The sequence below is a fragment of the Pelophylax lessonae genome, assembly GCF_965119305.1.
Source record: "Pelophylax lessonae genome assembly, chromosome: 3".
NCBI lineage: Eukaryota > Metazoa > Chordata > Amphibia > Anura > Ranidae > Pelophylax > Pelophylax lessonae.
Genome location: NC_138770.1, coordinates 618,278,533 through 618,297,337, shown reverse-complemented (window position 1 = coordinate 618,297,337; position 18,805 = coordinate 618,278,533). Strand labels below are relative to the sequence as shown.

Sequence of the window (18,805 nt, the reverse complement as noted above, 5' to 3'; positions counted from 1 at the left end):
TAACAAAATCCTGGAGACCCCCCCCCCCCCCAACAAACACACACACTCTTTGCAACATATGTGTTCTTCACAAACTGTAGTACTACAGCACCCATAGTGCCAGAACTGCTAACCAATAAAAAAATATCTAAACTGCTTGAACCAGAACTTAGACCAGCAGAGCAAATATATTCTGCTAGTTAAAGCTAACATTGCATGAGAACATTCTATGTTTATGTATTTTTAGTCTGATCTTTTATATTGGAAACCTAAAGGATATATAAAGTATTTTCAATAATTATTAGGAGGGCTGTAGTAAGCACAATTGTGGGAGCACTAATTTCTAAAAGGACTATAATGGTAGAACATTTTAGCAGGAATTCAGCCACTTTGATAAAAGTGCAGGCATACTATAAGTTAAGTCCAATGGGATGCATGCCACCTCCTGGACTTTTCTCTATTATTTACATCTGACAGATGTATGGCATGCCCATGAAGACATTCAGGCTCTGTGAGGAGAGAAGTATACCCATCTACTACGCCTGCCCCTTCCTTCTACTGCCCACTCACAGAAGTTTGTATATTTTGTGAATTAGTTTACGTAAAACAAAGGCTTCTGTGATTGGGCAGGAGGGAGGGAGGGGCAGGCATAGCTGCACTCTGCACTTGAAGGAGCTAAGATCAGAAGGTCGAGCACCGTAGCTCCAGAAGCTATCTTCCTGGAGCACCTTAAATTTGTCAGATTTCAATTAAACAGATAGGTCAAGAAGGTGACACATACCTCCATGGATTTAACTCATGGCATGCCTGTGCTTTTTACAAAGTAGCTGAATTTCTGATGTTCAGCTTTAACCACTATAGCATGTATGAAGTCGCTGGCCATCTCTTGTCCATGCTTTTTTTTGACTGTCTACTTTAGTGAGTACAATGCTGAGAAATCTCTGGCTTTTACCCAGACAAACAATTTGTCACTGGTACCCCCAAGAATTATTTTTGATGCAGCCGCCAATACACTGACATGAGCAATGAAAGCAGTTTCACTTCTGCTGTTGGTCAATGCCTGAAATGGCAAAGAGGAGCCGCTGGAGAGGTGAAAGCACTGGGAGATGGTGAGGGAGAATGTCCAAGCGACTCACGGTCTCCCTTTCTTGCTTTCCTTAATCATTTTCCATCATGCATTCAAATGTGTTCACTCTACTTCGCCACCTCCTGTGAACCACCAACAGCAGTTGTGTTCTCATCTTGGTTTTATGACCACCATACAACGTAAGGTTCTCCCCAGACTATCACTGACCCACCACCAAACCAGTCATGCTGAATGATGTTACAGGCAGCATAAGGTTCTCCACGGCTTTTCCAGACCCTTTCACGTCTGTCACATATGATCAGGATGAACCTGCTCTCATCTGTGAAAAGCACAGGGCACCAGTGGCGGACCTGACAATTCTGATGTTCATGGGCAAATGCCAACTGAGCTCCACCATGCCAGGCAGTAAGCACAGGGTCCACTAGAGGATGTGAGGCCCTCAGGTCACCCTCATGAAGTCTGTTTCTGATCATTTGGTCAGAGACATTCACACCAGTGGCCTGCTGGAGGTCATTTTGTAGGGCTCTGGCAGTGCTCATCCCGTTCCACCTTGCACAAAGGAGAAGATACCGGTCCTGCTGATGGGTTAAGGACCTCCTATGGCCCTGTACAGCTCTCCTAGAGTATCTGCCTGTCTCCTGGAATCTCCTCCATGCTCTTGAGACTGTGCTGGGAGACACAGAAAACCTTCTGGCAATGGCGTATTGATGTGCCATCCTGGAAGAGTTGGACTGTGCAACCTCTAAAGGGTCCAGGTATCGCCTCATGCTACCAATAGTGACACAGACCCTAGCCTAATGCAAAACTAGTGAAAAACAGTCAGAAAAGATGAGTAGGAAAAAAAATGTCAGTGGCCTCTACCTGTAAAATCATTCCTGTTTTGGAGGGTGTCTCGTTGTTGCCCATCTAGTGCACCTGTTAATTTCATTAACACCAAAGCAGCTGAAACTGATTAACAACCTCATCTGCTACTTAACTGATCAGATCAATATCCCAGGAGTTTACTTGACTTGATGCTATACTCTGATTAAGTATTTTCCTTTAATTTTTTGGAGCGGTGTATTTTTACAATGAAGCCTGCAACTACTGTTTTCAGGCTTCATTTACAGAGTATCCTGAAATCTGGCAGAAATGGAAGGTGCTATTGATGAGCACCAGAGTGCAGAAAACAACATGGCCACAGAGCAGAGGGACACTTCCCCAAGCCTCTTCTGTGCTTGGTCATATGATATCACAGATTCCTACCATGTAGTTTGGGATACCACAAGGCAGGGAAGGCAAGGTTTCATCACGGCATGCCTCTTGGCTTAAAGTGTTACTAAACCCAGGACCCTGAATTCACTATATCTGCTCTCCCGCAGTACACAGAACAATGCAATTATATTAGTAAATATAAACTGCTAAATACCTTTTCTCATCAGCAGTATTTAGCAGTCTTATAACTTCTATCAGTGTCTGGTTAAAGCTTGTAGGAGGAGTTTTCATTCTCCTCTGATGGTTCTTTGAGGCTGCATGAACCCTGACCCTCTGTCTGGACAGTGCTGATTGGCCCTGTGTTGATCACATGCACCCCCGCCCTCCCAAAGAAAAAAAACTCTCTAGTAATACACACCAAACTGAGCATGTGCAGAGTGACGACAAACTAGAAATTTGAACCCCACTTTAAAAAATGTAATGAAGAAACTTTAAATTGGAAAGGAGAAGATAAAAAAGAAGGAAAGAGGGGGAAAGACTAACTAGTATTCCCCATGGGAATAGGTGGGAGACACCGGGAAAGGTAAAGTAACTATAACTGAGAATAAAAAACAGATTATGCTCAACCAACCCTCCCTTAAATATCAAAAATAAATTATGTTCAACTCACTGAGCTGACTGGAAAAAGTTTATGGATACAAAAACATACATGCATAAAACATTGGTACCACATCTCACAAACTCACTCATACCGTTAAAACCCAAACATCCACCTCACTCACAATCTAGCTACATAAGCCAAATGACCATGAGTATCATAATTACACCAATTGAAATATGGGGTTAAATATGGATTAAGTGATCGAATGATCCCAAAGGATCCAATGGACATAGGATGCTCCAGCTCATAGAATGAGTTATCACATATTATAGGTGATCGCATTTTATGGGTCCACCATTTGAAATTGGAGAATATAGGATGGTTCAAAATTCAAGCTTGACATTACTAAGTAGGATTGTGTCCGCAGTAGATACTGGTATGGGTAGAATGCATACAAAGTTGCAGTGGTCTAGAGGGAGCCCCCAGTCAACGCTTTGTGAAGTGAGAACCAACTAGCTTTGCAAGGATAACAAAAGTTCATGCTTTTATGGTTCTGCCAGAGATTGTCAGTTAATGCTTTGACAGCCCCCTCGGACTGTAGGTAAAAACAAAATGATACTCCCAAGTTGCACTTGACTCAACTTGATGTCCCTAATGGTGTAGTATAACAGTCCATATAGGTTCTATAACTGGAATTTATTCACTACTTCAACAAATAGATATATTGTGCAGAGGGCCTCCAATGCTCTGTTATATCAGCAGATGGATTGGGGACAGTAAAAGAAGGGGAGGATCAAAGAAGATGGGATCAAACAGCCTTTTTGCACAATGCAGATGATTTACCCCTTAAGTTCCACAGTGAATTTAAAAAGCACGCTTTACTGCATATACACACTGATTTTACTGTTGTGGGTTTAGTAATACTTTAATCTCTGCTGGCTGCACAGCCCAGAAGTCATAGGCATTCCATGCGGTACGGGCAAAGTATACTTCAAAGCAGAACAGAAATTCTATAAAACAGGACTCTGAAACTGCAAGCTAAAAATATTGCATGTCATACAGAGTTGCAAAACCGCATGTCTTGTGGCTTTCTCACTAGTCTGCACTGTCAGCTGCAGTGCAGACATAGCACCGGGGACCTGGGATTTTCAATGACCTCTTGGCTTGTTCTCTGCTGGCTGCACAGCTCATGGGTCATTTCCCTACCTCCCTCTTAGAATGTCACTGAGCTTCTACATTTGTATAAGGGGGCAGAGCACTTACAACATGAAAACCCATTTTGACTCCTTCTCAACAAAAGTTATGTAACTACATACTCAGCATGTGTTGATATATTTTATTTTCACTAGATTGGAAGATGTTTTGTGATGGCTTGACATGTTGTATTTGAGAAGCTTTGCCACAATAAATGAATGGATGGATGGAGACAAAACTGAACTCTAGATTCCTAGATTCTAGTATTTCCTACAGAGAACTACTTATGAAATAATGATTACATATGTAGCACAATTCCCAGCCGCTTTGCTGGTTATGGGTCTGCCTGGGTTACCGCTAGCAACAACAGCACATTTAAGCATGTTCTCCGAGTGTGAGCACTGAGACAATGACCAGCCCAGTATCTTTGGGTTTTGTATTTATTTGGTAACTTGGATGGGAGAAGGGATGAGTGGGATACTCCTTTGGCTCAACTATGCACAAAATTGCTAGGGGCAATTGAAAAATGCCGGTTGGCGCTGACTTGATGCTGGCTGGATGCCGGTCAATGCCTATTAACGCTGGTTAACGCTGGCCTGCTGCCTGTTAACACTGAACTGACTTCTGACTGCTTTCCTGAATGAAGAAGTCCTCTTTAAGCTCCCTTAAGCACTCCTTGCTGAGGAAGCTACATGTATACTGCTGCACTGCTGAACACTTCAGGGCCCACACCGGCGCCACCTTTCTCTCTCTTATCTTCAGGGCTTAGACACTGGCACCCCCTTTCTCTAAGCCTTCTCTACTGGTTAGCTGGCTTCCGGATCCCTTTGACCTTCTGGAGTGGTCCCCTATCTTAGGCAGACCCCTGGGCGGTTTCAAGTACTCACGACACTGTTTTTCCCCCAAACCTCTGCCCAGCAGCTCCACTCGGTCCACAGCACTCTGGATCCCTCTCTGCAGCCCAGCTCAACCTTCGTCCTCTAGGCTGACCACCTAGGGCACCTTCTCTAGCTCTGACAGGAGGAGAGACAGCCGTCAGCCTCCTCCTGGGACTCTGCTTCCCGCCAAAGACCCTCTGTCATGTGCTCCCCCTCAGACTTATAACTCATCCCATGGTGCATTGCCGCAAACTCTGCCCACTGAGACAGCTATAAGCCCTGGTGTGCTACTGGCTAGGTTTCCTCCACTGTCCAATAAGAACCCTCATTGGAGACAGTGGGGAGACTCCCCAGACTCAACAGATCACACCTGGAAACATGTGACAGCCTAACTAAAAGGTCAGACCCCCCTGATAAGCAGACAGGGCCACATATATGCTTTTCCCTAGCACCTACCTAGGAGGGTGCTATACATAGGTGGTAGAATGCCCTTTAATGCTCAGGAAGCAAATAGAATAGATTCTGCAAGTTTCCATATGGAAAATATAAATATTGATGAAGCAAAAGATAATACAAATGTGGTACTATATATGCATGCACTAATTCTAACTTGAAGTTTTAAAGTGTTTGCATTTAAAAAATGTATACTTTAGTTCTGCTTTATGGTTCTTCCCAACATTTAAGGATGCATTCTATGGGTCCTTTGAGAAATATTTAATGTAGCACAGTCATATCCCTTTTATTTAAAGGGGATTATGAATCGTAACAACAAGACAATTTCAACCTGGAAAAACGAAAACCAAACTAAGATGTATTGTCGTATTGATTTTTTTCCCTGGGATAAATGGTTTTTGTAATATTAATACAGAGGAACCTTTATTACATTGACTCTCCAGGTACGATGCAGCCTGCCCAGAAATCAATTTAAAAAAAAATAAAAAGCATCATTTTTTTTTTCTAGTGGGAAAGCTTTTCACACCGAGTGAATTTTATAAACACTAATCTGTCAAGATTTATATAAATTAGCAATCTGTGATGCTCATTGATCTGATCATTACTGCAAACAAAGACCGTGATGTAAAAAGCTTTCTGCAATTTCTCATTCATCCAGAAGAGGGCCACAGACATGCACTGCTCAAATCCAGCATGCCGTCAATCTTTAGTAACATGTTATTGAATACGATATATATATATATATTCATAAAAAAATAAATACTTAAAACGTCTGACATTAAGAGTATCACTTTTCATGCATATTTATGATCTGCGATACTGCACAGTACTATATGTGTTTTTGCATATTTGGCTTCCAATGCAGAGAATGAGACAGAATTTTTCCATTGAGGAGATGCAGAAAAATCTGATAAAAATGTACCATTTATAATGTATGCGTATATCATACGTTTTACATGGGCCTGCTTAGCATGGATTTACCCATTACTGGACTGGAAGATTTTATCCCTTAATGACCAGGCCATTTTTTGCTTATTCGGCACTGTGTTACTTTAACAGACAATTGCGTGGTCGTGCGACGCTGTACCTAAATAAAATTGATGTCCTTTTTTCCCCACAAATAGAGCTTTCTTTTGGTGGTATTTGATTACCTCTGCGATTTTTATTTTTTGCACTATAAACAAAAAAATAGCGACAATTCTGAACAAAAAAGAACAATATTTTTCACTTTATGCTATATAACATTACCAATAAAAAAAAATTAAAAATCTTTTTTTTTCATCATTTTAGGCCAATTTGTTTTCTGCTACAAATTTTTGGTAAAAAAATTCCCAATAAGCGTATTTTGATTAGTTTGCGCAAAATGTATTGTGTCTACAAACTAGGGGAAAGATTTATGTCATTTGTATTTATTTTTTTTACTAGTAATGGCGGCGATCAGTGATTTTTAGCGGGACTGCGACATTGCGGCGGACAGATCGGACCCCTAACTGACGTTTTGACACTTTTAGGGTAATGAGTGACATTACTATAGTAATCAGTGCTAAAAATATGCACTTTGGTGTACTAGTGACACTGGCAGGGAAGGGTTTAACACTAGGGGCAATCAAAGGGTTAAATGTATGCATAGGGGGTGATTTTTAACTGTGGGGGGATGTAAACAAAGCAGGCGGCTCTCCTGTCAGACAGGCACAATGAGATTGTGTGTTTCAGCTATCACAGACCCCCCCCCCCCCCATAGTCAGTAAGCACAATTTAGGAGCACACTTAACCCCTTGATCACCCCCAGTATTAACCCCTTCCCTGCCAGTGTCATTTATACAGTAATGAAGCATATTATTTAGCACTGTTCACTGTACTGGTGTCACTGGTCCCCAAAAAGTGTCACTTAGTGTCAGATTTGTCTGCCGCAATGTCGCAGTCCCGCTAAAATTCGCTGATCGCCACCATTACTAGTAAAGACAACAAAAAAAATAAAAAGTCCAAAAATGTATTTGTAAATTACTGGAGTAGCGGTGCCTAGTGGGATTTTCTTTTACCAAAAATATGTAGCAGAATACAAATTAGCCTAAACTAATAAAAAAAATTTGAGATCTAAAATTTTTTTATTGGGAATGTTTTATAGCAGAAAGTAAAAAATACTTTTTTTTTTTTTCAAAATTGTCGCTCTTTTTTTGATTATAGCGCAAAAGCTAAAAACCGCAGAGGTGTTCAAATACCACCAAAAGAAAGCTCTATTTGTGGGGAAAAAAGGAGATCAATATGTATTTGGGTACAGCATCGCACGACCATGCAATTGTTAGTTAAAGCAATGCAGTGCCGAATCGCAAAAAATGGCCTGGCGATTTTGGCTCTGAGGAAGAGGGTTCTCCCTTGAAACGCGTAAGCCAAATCGGGTCTTTGTGGACACCATCACGCCATCCAGCAGTAGAAAAGTGTTCTGGAGGTTGGTGTGCCCTTCTCTTGTTGTCTTACAGTGTTTTAAGATGCTTTGGCCCCAGCCCCAAAGCATACCTCATGTGACTCATCAGCTGATGAGTCATTGGTTGTTAGGGACACAGCGTCCAGTTTCCAGGCCTCTTCCTTAACAATCAGCTATTCTTCACACAAAATTAAAATTGGTCAAAAATTTTTCGACCGATCCAAATTCAAGCCGTTCCCAAAATTTGGAATTTGTTAGAAAATGAATAAACGAAAACAAAATTAAACTAAGGGAAACGAAATTCCGAAAAACAAATCAATGAAATGAAATTAGTAACATAATAAACTTACTTGAAACAAAACTAAAAATTTTTTCCATTCTGCACATGTCTAACCTTAAGAGCCCATTCCAGGAATGTGTGCGATGGCAATATGGACAGTGGCTATTACAATGATCACGTTTTACCAGCTCCTGATAATTAGTCTGAGACCAGCAACTGTCAGTGACTGCTTGGTCTTGAAACTAGGAACTGGTTGTGATTAAGCGTGCTCCCAGTATAAACACAGGAACAAATATACTGTATGTGACATAATACAAATATCATGTATCATGAACCCACCATGCCACACTAATTGAGAAAGGCTGCCCCAGACACCGGTCACAATTTCCTTTATGGTAAATACAGCATACAGCATTGAAAAGGTCATATGCAGTGCTTGTTTGAATAAAAATGCATTTTATTTATAATTCCAGTGGCGGCCGGTCTATAGGGGGCGCAGGGGCGCCACCCCCCCCCCCCCCAATCAGCATCTATCAGCATCTTCAAGGAAAAAAAAATTACCTTTTAAAGCCCACTAGGGGCGCCGGACCTATTGAAGTCTATGGGGGGGGGGGTGGGGTTTGTCATCCCACGCGCTGCCAGGCAGAGGTGCCGATTGACGGCCATTCTGGGTGTCATCGGGGCGCAGAGCAATGCGCCCCAACACTACCCACTTCTACACTCCTAGTCCTGTGATTGGTCCAGACTGCAGCCTGGACCAATCATTCAGGACTCCCGTCTGACGTTGTCGTGGGGGCGGTGCATGCGTCAGTCGCTCTGACGAACTCACCTTCCCGGTTACTGCCCGCCGTCAGACTCAGCGAGGAGGAGCAGCCGCAAGACGTCTCAGCCAGGAGCAGGTAAGTGAAGAAGCCGCCCGCTACTCACAGTCTCCTCTGCCCCCAGCCGCCACTGGTTCCCACCCGCCGTCAGACTCAGCAAGGAGGAGCAGCCGCAAGACGTCTCAGCCAGGAGCAGGTAAGTGAAGAAGCCGCTACTCACAGTCTCCTCTGCCGCTGGCCGTCACTGATGGGGACATGCTGGTCACTGCATTGATGGGGACATGCTGGTCACTGCATTTATGGGGACATGCTGGTCACTGCATTGATGGGGACATGCTGGTCACTGCATTGATGGGGATATGCTGGTCACTGCATTGATGGGGACATGCTGGTCACTGCATTGATGGGGACATGCTGGTCAGTGGTCACTGCATTTATGGGGACATGCTGGTCACTGCATTTATGGGGACATGCTGGTCACTGCATTGATGGGGACATGCTGGTCACTGCATTGATGGGGACATGCTGGTCACTGCATTGATGGGGACATGTTGGTCACTGCATTTATGGGGACATGCTGGTCACTGCATTTATGGGGACATGCCGGTCACTGCATTGATGGGGACATGCTGGTCACTGCATTTATGGGGACATGCTGGTCACTGCATTGATGGGGACATGCTGGTCACTGCATTGATGGGGACAGGCTGGTCACTGCATTTATGGGGACATGCTGGCCACTGCATTGATGGGGACATGCTGGTCACTGCATTTATGGGGACATGCCGGTCACTGCATTTATGGAGACATGCTGGTCACTGCATTGATGGGGACATGCTGGTCACTGCATTGATGGGGACATGCTGGTCAGTGGTCACTGCATTTATGGGGACATGCCGGTCACTGCATTTATGGGGACATGCTGGTCACTTCATTGATAGGGACATGCTGGTCACTGCATTGATGGGGACATGCTGGTCACTGCATTGATGGGGACATGCTGGACACTGCATTTATGGGGACATGCTGGTTACTGCATTTATGGGGACATGCTGGTCACTGCATTGATGGGGACATGCTGCTCACTGCAATGATGGGGACATGCTGGTCACTGCATTGATGGGGACATGCTGGTCACTGCATTGATGGAGGCATGCTGGTCACTGCATTGATGGGGGGCACGCTGGTCACTGCATTGATGGGGGGCATGCTGTGGTAACTCTGCATTGAATGGGGACATGCTGTAGTAACTCTACATTGAATGGGGGCATGCTGTAGTAACTCTGCATTGAATGGGGGCACGCTGTAGTAACACTGCATTGAATTGGGGCTTGCTGTAGTAACTCTGCATTGAATGGGGGCACACTGTAGTAACTCTGCATTGAAGGGGGGCACACTATACTTTGATTACTGAAGGCCCCTTTCACACTTTTGCGACCTCAAAGTCACGCAATTTTTTGCCACGGTTTTTGCCACAAAGCAATGCCAATTTGATTTTTTCTGTTTGCGCCCCCCCCCCCCCCAAAAAAAAATTTCGAGCACCAGCCGCCACTGTAAAATTCGTAACTCATACAAGGATCTGGCCACAGTTTAGGCGCCATTGAGGTAGAAATCCAGAAAACTCCAAAATTTGCATAAAAATAATGCACTGAATTATTTCTCCATACCTTCCTGTGTCCTGATGAAATCCATAGAAGGAGTCGCTGCACTGGTCACATTTTACCCCAGATATGGAGGAATCCCTGCACTTGCACTGACCATTTATATCGTTGCAGGTTGCATTCACTGATCCTGTGGGGTGGCATAGGCATGGCACACACCCTGTGCTCCAATCCCCTGAGGAATAAAGACCTGCAACATATGAAGGAATAAAAGTAAAAAAAAAAAAAATCTGAATGCTCTTTTTATGTTTTTTTTTTTTTGTTTTGTAGTTAAGACATTAATTCAATAAATCAATGGCTGTTTAATTTTTGCTATCGAACCTTTAAACAAAAAAAAAAAAAGGCCAATTTGTTGTGGCAACTACTAGAGGTAATCTTACCTTCATATATTGGGGTTGATTTTCTAAAACTGGAGTGTGCATAATGTGGTGTAGCACCACATAGAAGCCAATCAGTTTCCAGGTTATTGTCAAAGCTTATTTAAACAAGCTGAAGTTAGAAGCTAATTGGCTACCATGCACAGCTGCACCAGATTTTGCATGCTAAAGTTTTAGTAAATCTATCCCATTGTGTAGGAAGGACCTTAAAGCTGAAGTTTAGGTTTAGGCTGTTTTTACATAGTTACATTGCTCCAGCTAGACACCACTATTCCAGTGATCTCCACTAGTTTCCGGGTCCCATGCCGAGCACTGCACTGCTGCATTGTGAACACAGGTGGTCACTCGGCAAGGGCGCCATTCAGAGAACACTTTGCATTTTCTCAGTAAATAAAAAGTGACCTCTGATTGGACAAGGTGGAAATTGTATGACACTGTCCCGCCTCTCCATCTCTTTCAATCAGAGAACACCTTGCATTCACTGAGAAAATGCAAAGTGTTCTCTGAATGGTTATAAAATTAGTGGGTGCAGTAGTCTCATGCTGTGCATAAATCATATGCATAAAGCAATACAAAAAAATGTACATATCCTTCTTAGTGATCAAGACAAAAACACATAAATCTGTACTTAAATGTACATATATATAGTGACCACAATCCACTGTGACCAAGGGGTTGATTTACTAAAGCTGGAGAGTGTAAAATCTGGTGCAGCTTTGAAAAGAAACCAATCAGCTCCCAGGTTTTTTTTGTCAAAGTTTAATGGAACGAGCTGAAGTTTTAAGCTGATTGGTTTCTATGCAGAGAGGCACCAGATTTTACACTCTCCATTTTGAGTAAATCAACCCAAATATGACAAAATATCACAAAGCTTGTAGCAAGCAACTAATAACCAAAACCGATTTTTAAAATAACTGGGCAGATAAATCAGTGTGAAAAGTGATACAAAAAACTTCAGTGATCAAAAACCTCCATGTAAAATCCAGTGTACATAATCTAAATCTAAAATGTCCACAAATAAATAAAAGTTCATCAACCTGCCTGTGATTATGGGACTGATTTACTAAAACTGGAGAGTGCAAACTCTGGTGCAGCTGTGCATGGGAGCCAATCAGCTTCCAGGTTTTATTTGTCAAAATGTAATTGAAGAAGCTGATTGGTTTCTATGCGCAGCTGCCCCAGATTTTGCACTGTCCAGTTTTAGTAAATCAAACTCTATGTGTCCTAAAAACTGTGCTCCCTCCCCCGCCATTTTAGCCAACATACTATTATGGTACTTCTGATCACCTCCTCCTCTTACATACGTCTTCCCAAACAATCCCCATCATGGTATGCACTCAGTAGATAGTATGACCCCTTAAGTTAATAAGTTGGTCCAAAATAGCCTTTTTTTTTTTTGTTTTTACCTTATGTAGCACCCTCCTAGTGAGAGAGTATAGTTTTGAGCTCTGTCTGCTTACCAGAGGGGCTGAAGGTAAATCTCTATTGTTCTCTGCCTACCAGAGAGCAGGATCTGTTGGTGAGGTCTGCTCATTGTGCGCAGTATGCGATCCATTCAGTCTAGAGAGTGTTTCACACTGGTCCAGCAGGGAGACATGTTGGACAGTGGGAGGAAACCTGACGAATGGGTGCATAGGCTTTAAAACAGTCCTGATGATTGGCAGAGGGCAGGTCTCTTCGGTGCATGTTGGGATACTGTATAAAAAGCCGGGAGCACATGTGCTCGGGGTGTCAGGATCAGTGTCATTACTTGGGTCACCTGCTGGTGGCACTGTTGTTCGTGGAACTGAGGGGCGCAGTTCCAGGGCCCACCAGCGAGTGTCTCCCAGCAGCTGGACTGTTCTTTTAATTAAGCTGCACCTGAGGAGGACTGCTGAGGAAATATAAACCCGCCCTTCACTGAGGCTCAGTGCTTCAGTATTTTCTCTGCTAGCCGTGTCCCTGTCTGAGCCTGATCCTGAAACCTATATTCTGATCCTGAATCCTGTTCCCTGTATCCTGCTTCCTGTACCTGGCTCCCTGCTTTCCTTGTCTCCTGTCCCTGTCCTGTCCTGCTATTGTTTGCTCCATCCTTTTGTATATAGTTTGTTAGGTTCTATTGGGGTTTTGTACTGTTATCATTTATATTTTGTTTACTTGTTTATGGTCACTGGTGTTGGTATTGGAGTATGTCATTTTGCTTAATAAACTTATTTACATCTGACCCGGGGTCTTTCATCGGAGGGAGAAGACGGCTGCCTCCTTCTCTGTAGAGATGCCTTGCAGATGCAGGAGGTCATCCTGGGGGCCGGAGGAGTGGTTGAGAAGAGCTGAACCCAGAGGCCCAGGGAAGCTGAATGAGAGGGGAGACACTGGAGACCCTGTAGCTGCAGTATCGTGAGTACAGGAACTTGTGTCAAGGGGCCTGACCTGAGGGGGGCCACCCTTGTCCTAGAATAGTCAGTGGATGGGTGTCAGCAGAGAGAGAGAGAGAGGATGCTGGGGAGAGTGTCCTGAAGATAATATAAGAGATTGTTCACCAAGACGTCTTGAAGGAAAACAAGAGACTTAATCCCTATTACTCCAAAGTGGCAGTATGAATTAACAGCCTGGCTTTTCCATACCCTGAAGTGAAGTAGAGAAGATTGAAGTCCTCAATTACTGTGAAAAGTTAAATTGGAATCCCACTATTCCCTTCTCCTATCCCCATTATAAAATAAATAAAAAAAAACAACCAAATAACCCTGGACTGATTATTGAAGAGGGAGCCAAAAGGAACTTAAGAAAATTGCATTGCTTATAGCCATGTGCTGGTAACCAGGGGGCCCGCAGTGTGGATATCTGGCAGTCCTTACGGGAGCAGTGCTACAATTATTGTACCTTTCAACAAAACAACACTCTTTCTCTTCTCTACTCCCATCAGTTAAGCTCTCATGTCTAAATCTCCTCTGGTATTCAGCTCCACCAGTCCAGGAGTAAACAAAACAGAGAGATTGGAGATACCATTTATTAAGAACAAATAAAACTTTATACACAAAATGCATGCTCACATTAAATTGTGCCCATATCAGACATGTTTTGCCTTTGCGTTGGGCGGAGGTCTGTTAGGTAATTTTTGCCATGTTATTTCCAGTGCATGGAATGTATGCCTATGGGAGAGCAGGCAGTAGAGCAAGTAAAAGCATTTGAATTGCTGGAGTGATGTAATTGTACCCCGTGCCTACCAAGCCCAGTTACTATGTCATGCACAACCCTCATAAACTAAACAACAAACTTCTCTTACCTGCCCTGATTGAGCACAAAGTCTCCTTTATTTGTGCCTTACGAGCTCTGCCTACCAGGCACTGCACCTCAGAGTGGGAGGGTTCCAGCAACAGAAGCTGTGCTGTCAATACATAAAGCAGTGGGCAGGACTAGGTGTGTCCATTAGCTGATTAACAAGTTACAGGCTTGTGAATCAGCAGCGACAATGCCAATAGCCACCCCCCTGCAACAATTTATCATTCCACTGTGGTGAAAGTAGGCACAGCCTATGCAAGAGGGGCAACTCTACTCTGAATTCAGGAACAGAGCAGCATTGCTTCCACACCACCACAAGAAATCTGCATTAGATGAACTTAAGTGGCAGGTTCACCAGGTAATTGTGGGGATTTGCAGGGAGACTGAGTTGCAATTATAATTTGGTGTGGCAGAACACATATATACACTATATTATCAAAAGTATTGGGACGCCTGCCTTTACACGTACATGAACTTTAATGGCATCCCAGTCTTAGTCTGTAGGGTTCAATATTGAGTTGGCCCACCCTTTGCAGCTAGAACAGCTTCAACTCTTCTGGGAAGGCTGTCCACAAGGTTTAGGAGTGTGTCTATGGGAATGTTTGACCATTCTTCCAGAAGCGCATTTGTTAGGTCAGGCACTGATGTTGGATGGGAAGGCCTGGTTCCAGCTGCCTGGATGCAGCCTAGGTCTGATGCTGCATCTGTCCCCCACCAGCTCAATGACTGAGAACTGAGCGATCAAACACAGTGGATCACTCAGTGCTCCATGAGCAGAGATTTGGTGACTGTCACTCACTGCTGTCTGCTTGCCCCCCTGCTCACTGGAGTGCTGGGCTGTGGAGGGGGCGGGAGGCTCTCAGTGGCTCTCTGAGTGGATCCCTACCATATGGTCACGATCTATCCTGCACCTGGACTGGCTCTGTGACGTCAGCTGAAACAACTGCGTTCCTCTGATCCACAGGAAAATGAGCTTTGGCTGTACTTCTCCTTTAATATCAATAGATACTTCGTGCAGATTTGTTCTTACATGAGATGCACATGTAAAAATCACTAACAGCAGTCAAATAGATCCAAAAATATTTAGACTCATCACTTGATGGCCATCCACTCCATAATAAAACCTCCTAATAAACTTACAGGTGAATCAACCTGCCTGTGTATCAATGCACACAGTAAACATTTTGAATATACAATTTGGTTGTCTGCACACGATCGATTTATTAATATATGCTTATTAAATTTAGTAAATCAAGGACATATTTCAATGGTGGTATTTACTGGGGACCTGTGTATGTATCAGCTGCTCTCCTGACACAGAAAAAGCAGTCACTTTATTATATTACATTACTTCAACCTCTTCTCAGTATCCTTCTTTTTAATTAGACCACAGTCGTACTTTAATATTTCTGTAGGGGATTACTTTACTGTACTTTGTAAATGGGTATTTCAAGAAAACAGAAGATCGCGAAACATTGCCGCAGAAAACAGGTTTACTTACAATTTTGGCTACTTTACAAGTCAACCAGAAACCTCACTGCTTGCCAACATTTCCAAGAAAGTGACATCTTGCAAAGTCGTTTAGAACAGGAGTTTACAATATCCAAGCCAAGAGCAAATGTTTGGAAAAACAGGTAATTTATTTTATTGGCTTGAAAGTATGATTTTTTTCAATAGTCTATGTAGGGTACTCATTAAAAAATATTTTTGCTACAAATGCTCTGTTTTAACCACTTTAAAACCGGAAGGATTTGCCCCCTTAATGACCAGGCCCTATTTTGCGATTCGACACTGCGTTACTTTAACGGACAATTGCGTGGTCGTGCAATGCTGTACCCAAATAAAATTAACGTCCTTTTTTTCCCACAAATAGAGTTTTCTTTTGGTGGTATTTAATCACCAAAAAATAAAAAAAAAGTAGACACCCTAACCTCTTTGATACCAGGCATGTTGAGCCCATGGAATATTTTATTTTCTGACACAAGTTTCTGGAAAAGGACAACATTTTTACAGGACCCTGAAAACCAATCACCGCCTTCAGGCTTTCCAAGGGCATAAATTGCGCACTTTACTTCCTCACTACCTTTGACAGAATGGGAGGTCCTGAAATGCCAAAATACAACCCAATATGACCCCTTTTGGAGAGTAGATACCCCAAGGTATTTGTTAAGATGCATTGTGAGTCTTTTTTCAGATCTCATTTGTTGCCAACATTTTTTGGAAAATGAAGAAAGAAAAGGAACATTTATTTTTTCTTTTTTTCAATTTTCAAAACCGTGTGACAGAATATGAGATCTGCAAAATACACACCGTGCTTCTTAATAAATTCCTTGGTGTGTCTACTTTCTGAAAAGGGGTAATTTGATGGGGGGGGGGGGGGGGGTTGTGAAATCTTGGCATTTCAGGCCTTTCAAAACTGATAGGTAGTGAGGAAGTGAAATCAAATCCTTTGCAAGTCTGATGGTGGTGATTGGTTTTTGGCACCGGTACCAAGCTAGGCTCCCAAAAAGTCTCACACATGTGCTATCTTCATACTCAGAGTAGGGATGATCGAACGGTTTGGGTCAACCATCGGTTCGACCCGAACATTGACTGTTAGAGGTTCGGCCAAATTCCAAACTTTTTGCTGAAAAAGTTCGGAATTCGGCAACCAGAACCGACCAAAATGCAATGGGACAGGAACTGGGCTTTAAAAGCCCGTGATTGGACCAGAACCATCAGTAAAAGCCAATTGAGGGGGCAGGAGAATGCTAGGAATGTGTTTGGAGTGACTATGGGGTCCAGAGGCCAAACATTAGTGAATACGCCCCCCAGTATATAAGATTGCCATGCCAAATCTCTACCATTTTAACACAGGGCTGTGGAAGAGAGTGGGAGGAGTTCTGTTACTTCTGCTTCAAAGTGTCATTTAGCAATTATTAGTGTGAGGAAAGGGATATCTAGTGTAGTTAGGGTACTATTTTCCACTATAGTTAGATTTAATAATCTAGTTTCTGTAGGAAAGTGTAAGGGGACCTTAGTGTAGTGTAGGGTTAACTGACTCTGACTGCTATGGCAGGGTGACAAAAGCCTTCCATGTCAAGGTGACCGCTATAGAGAAAAGTTTGTTTCTCTTAGAACACTTACGGAACAGGATGGTGGCTTCTCCCCTGTCACCCGGCTTTTTGTTGCAGGCGTTTATAGGGCTTTTTTGAGGACATGTTTGGAGTCAGGCATGACATCTGAACTTATGTGTAGGGGTATATATATACACACACATGTATGTATATATACACATACACATATATAGGTGTGAAAGTAGCAGAAACCTATGCTTGCGCTAATGAAATAATTAGCAGGCATATGGCTTCTCTGCTATAACACCTATATATGTGTATGTGTATAAATACATATAAGTGTGTGTGTATATACCCTATACAGAATTTCAGATGTTTTGCCTGCTTCCAAAGACCCCCAAAAAATGCCCAAAAAAAAACGCCTGCTGCAAAAACACACCTGGGCGTTTTTGTAGCTGGCGTTTTTTTGGGCATTTTTTGGGCGTCTTTGGAGGCAGGCATAACATCTGTACTTCTGTGTAGGGGTATATATACACACACATGTATGTATATATACACATATATAGGTGTGAAAGTAGCAGAAACCTATGCTTGCACTAATGAAATAATTAACAGGCATATGGCTTCTCTACTATAACACCTATATATGTGTATGTGTATAAATACATATAAGTGTGTGTGTATATATACCCCTATACAGAAGTTCAGATGTTATGCCTGCCTCCAAAGACCCCCAAAAAATGCCCAAAAAAACCACCTGCAACAACACACCTGGACGTTTTTTTTTTGGGCGCAGGCGTTTTTTTTGGGCATTTTTTGGGGGTCTTTGGAGGCAGGCAAAACATCTGAAATTATGTATAGGGGTATATACACACACACACTTATATGTATTTATACACATACACATATATAGGTGTGATAGGAGCGGAGACATATGCCTGTGAATTATTTCATTAGCGCAAGCATAGGTTTCTGCTACTTTCACACCTATATATGTGTATGTGTATATATACATACATGTGTGTGTGTATATATACCCCTACACAGAAGTACAGATGTTATGTCTGCCTCCAAAGACGCCCAAAAAATGCCCAAAAAAACGCCTGCTACAAAAACGCCCAGGTGTGTTTTTGCAGCAGGCGTTTTTTTTGGGCATTTTTTGGGGGTCTTTGGAGGCAGGCAAAACATCTGAAATTCTGTATAGGTGTATATATATACACACACACTTATATGTATTTATACACATACACATATATAGGTGTTATAGGAGCGGAGACATATGCCTGTTAATTATTTCATTAGCGCAAGCATAGGTTTCTTCTACTTTCACACCTATATATGTGTATGTGTATATATACATACATGTGTGTGTGTATATATACCCCTACGCAGAAGTTGAGATGTCATGCCTGACTCCAAACATGTCTTCAAAAAAGCCCAATAAAATGCCTGCAACAAAAAGCCAGGTGTAAAAGTAGCGAAGCTACTAACCTGTTCTGTAATAATTCTAATACAAACAAACTTTTTTTTCTGGTTCTGGACAT

At 42.7% G+C, this 18,805-nt stretch overlaps 1 protein-coding gene across 1 annotated transcript in view; it reads right to left on the bottom strand.

Moving 5' to 3' along the window:
• USH2A (usherin) overlaps nt 1–18,805 on the bottom strand; it is a gene marked incomplete at its 5' end in the record, with an annotated part of 1,334,617 nt that overhangs the window by 1,064,715 nt on the left and 251,097 nt on the right. The window contains one exon of the mRNA XM_082250984.1: nt 10,577–10,760. Within this exon, the coding sequence (XP_082107110.1) occupies nt 10,577–10,760 (184 nt within the window). The remainder of the gene's footprint in view (nt 1–10,576; nt 10,761–18,805) is intronic.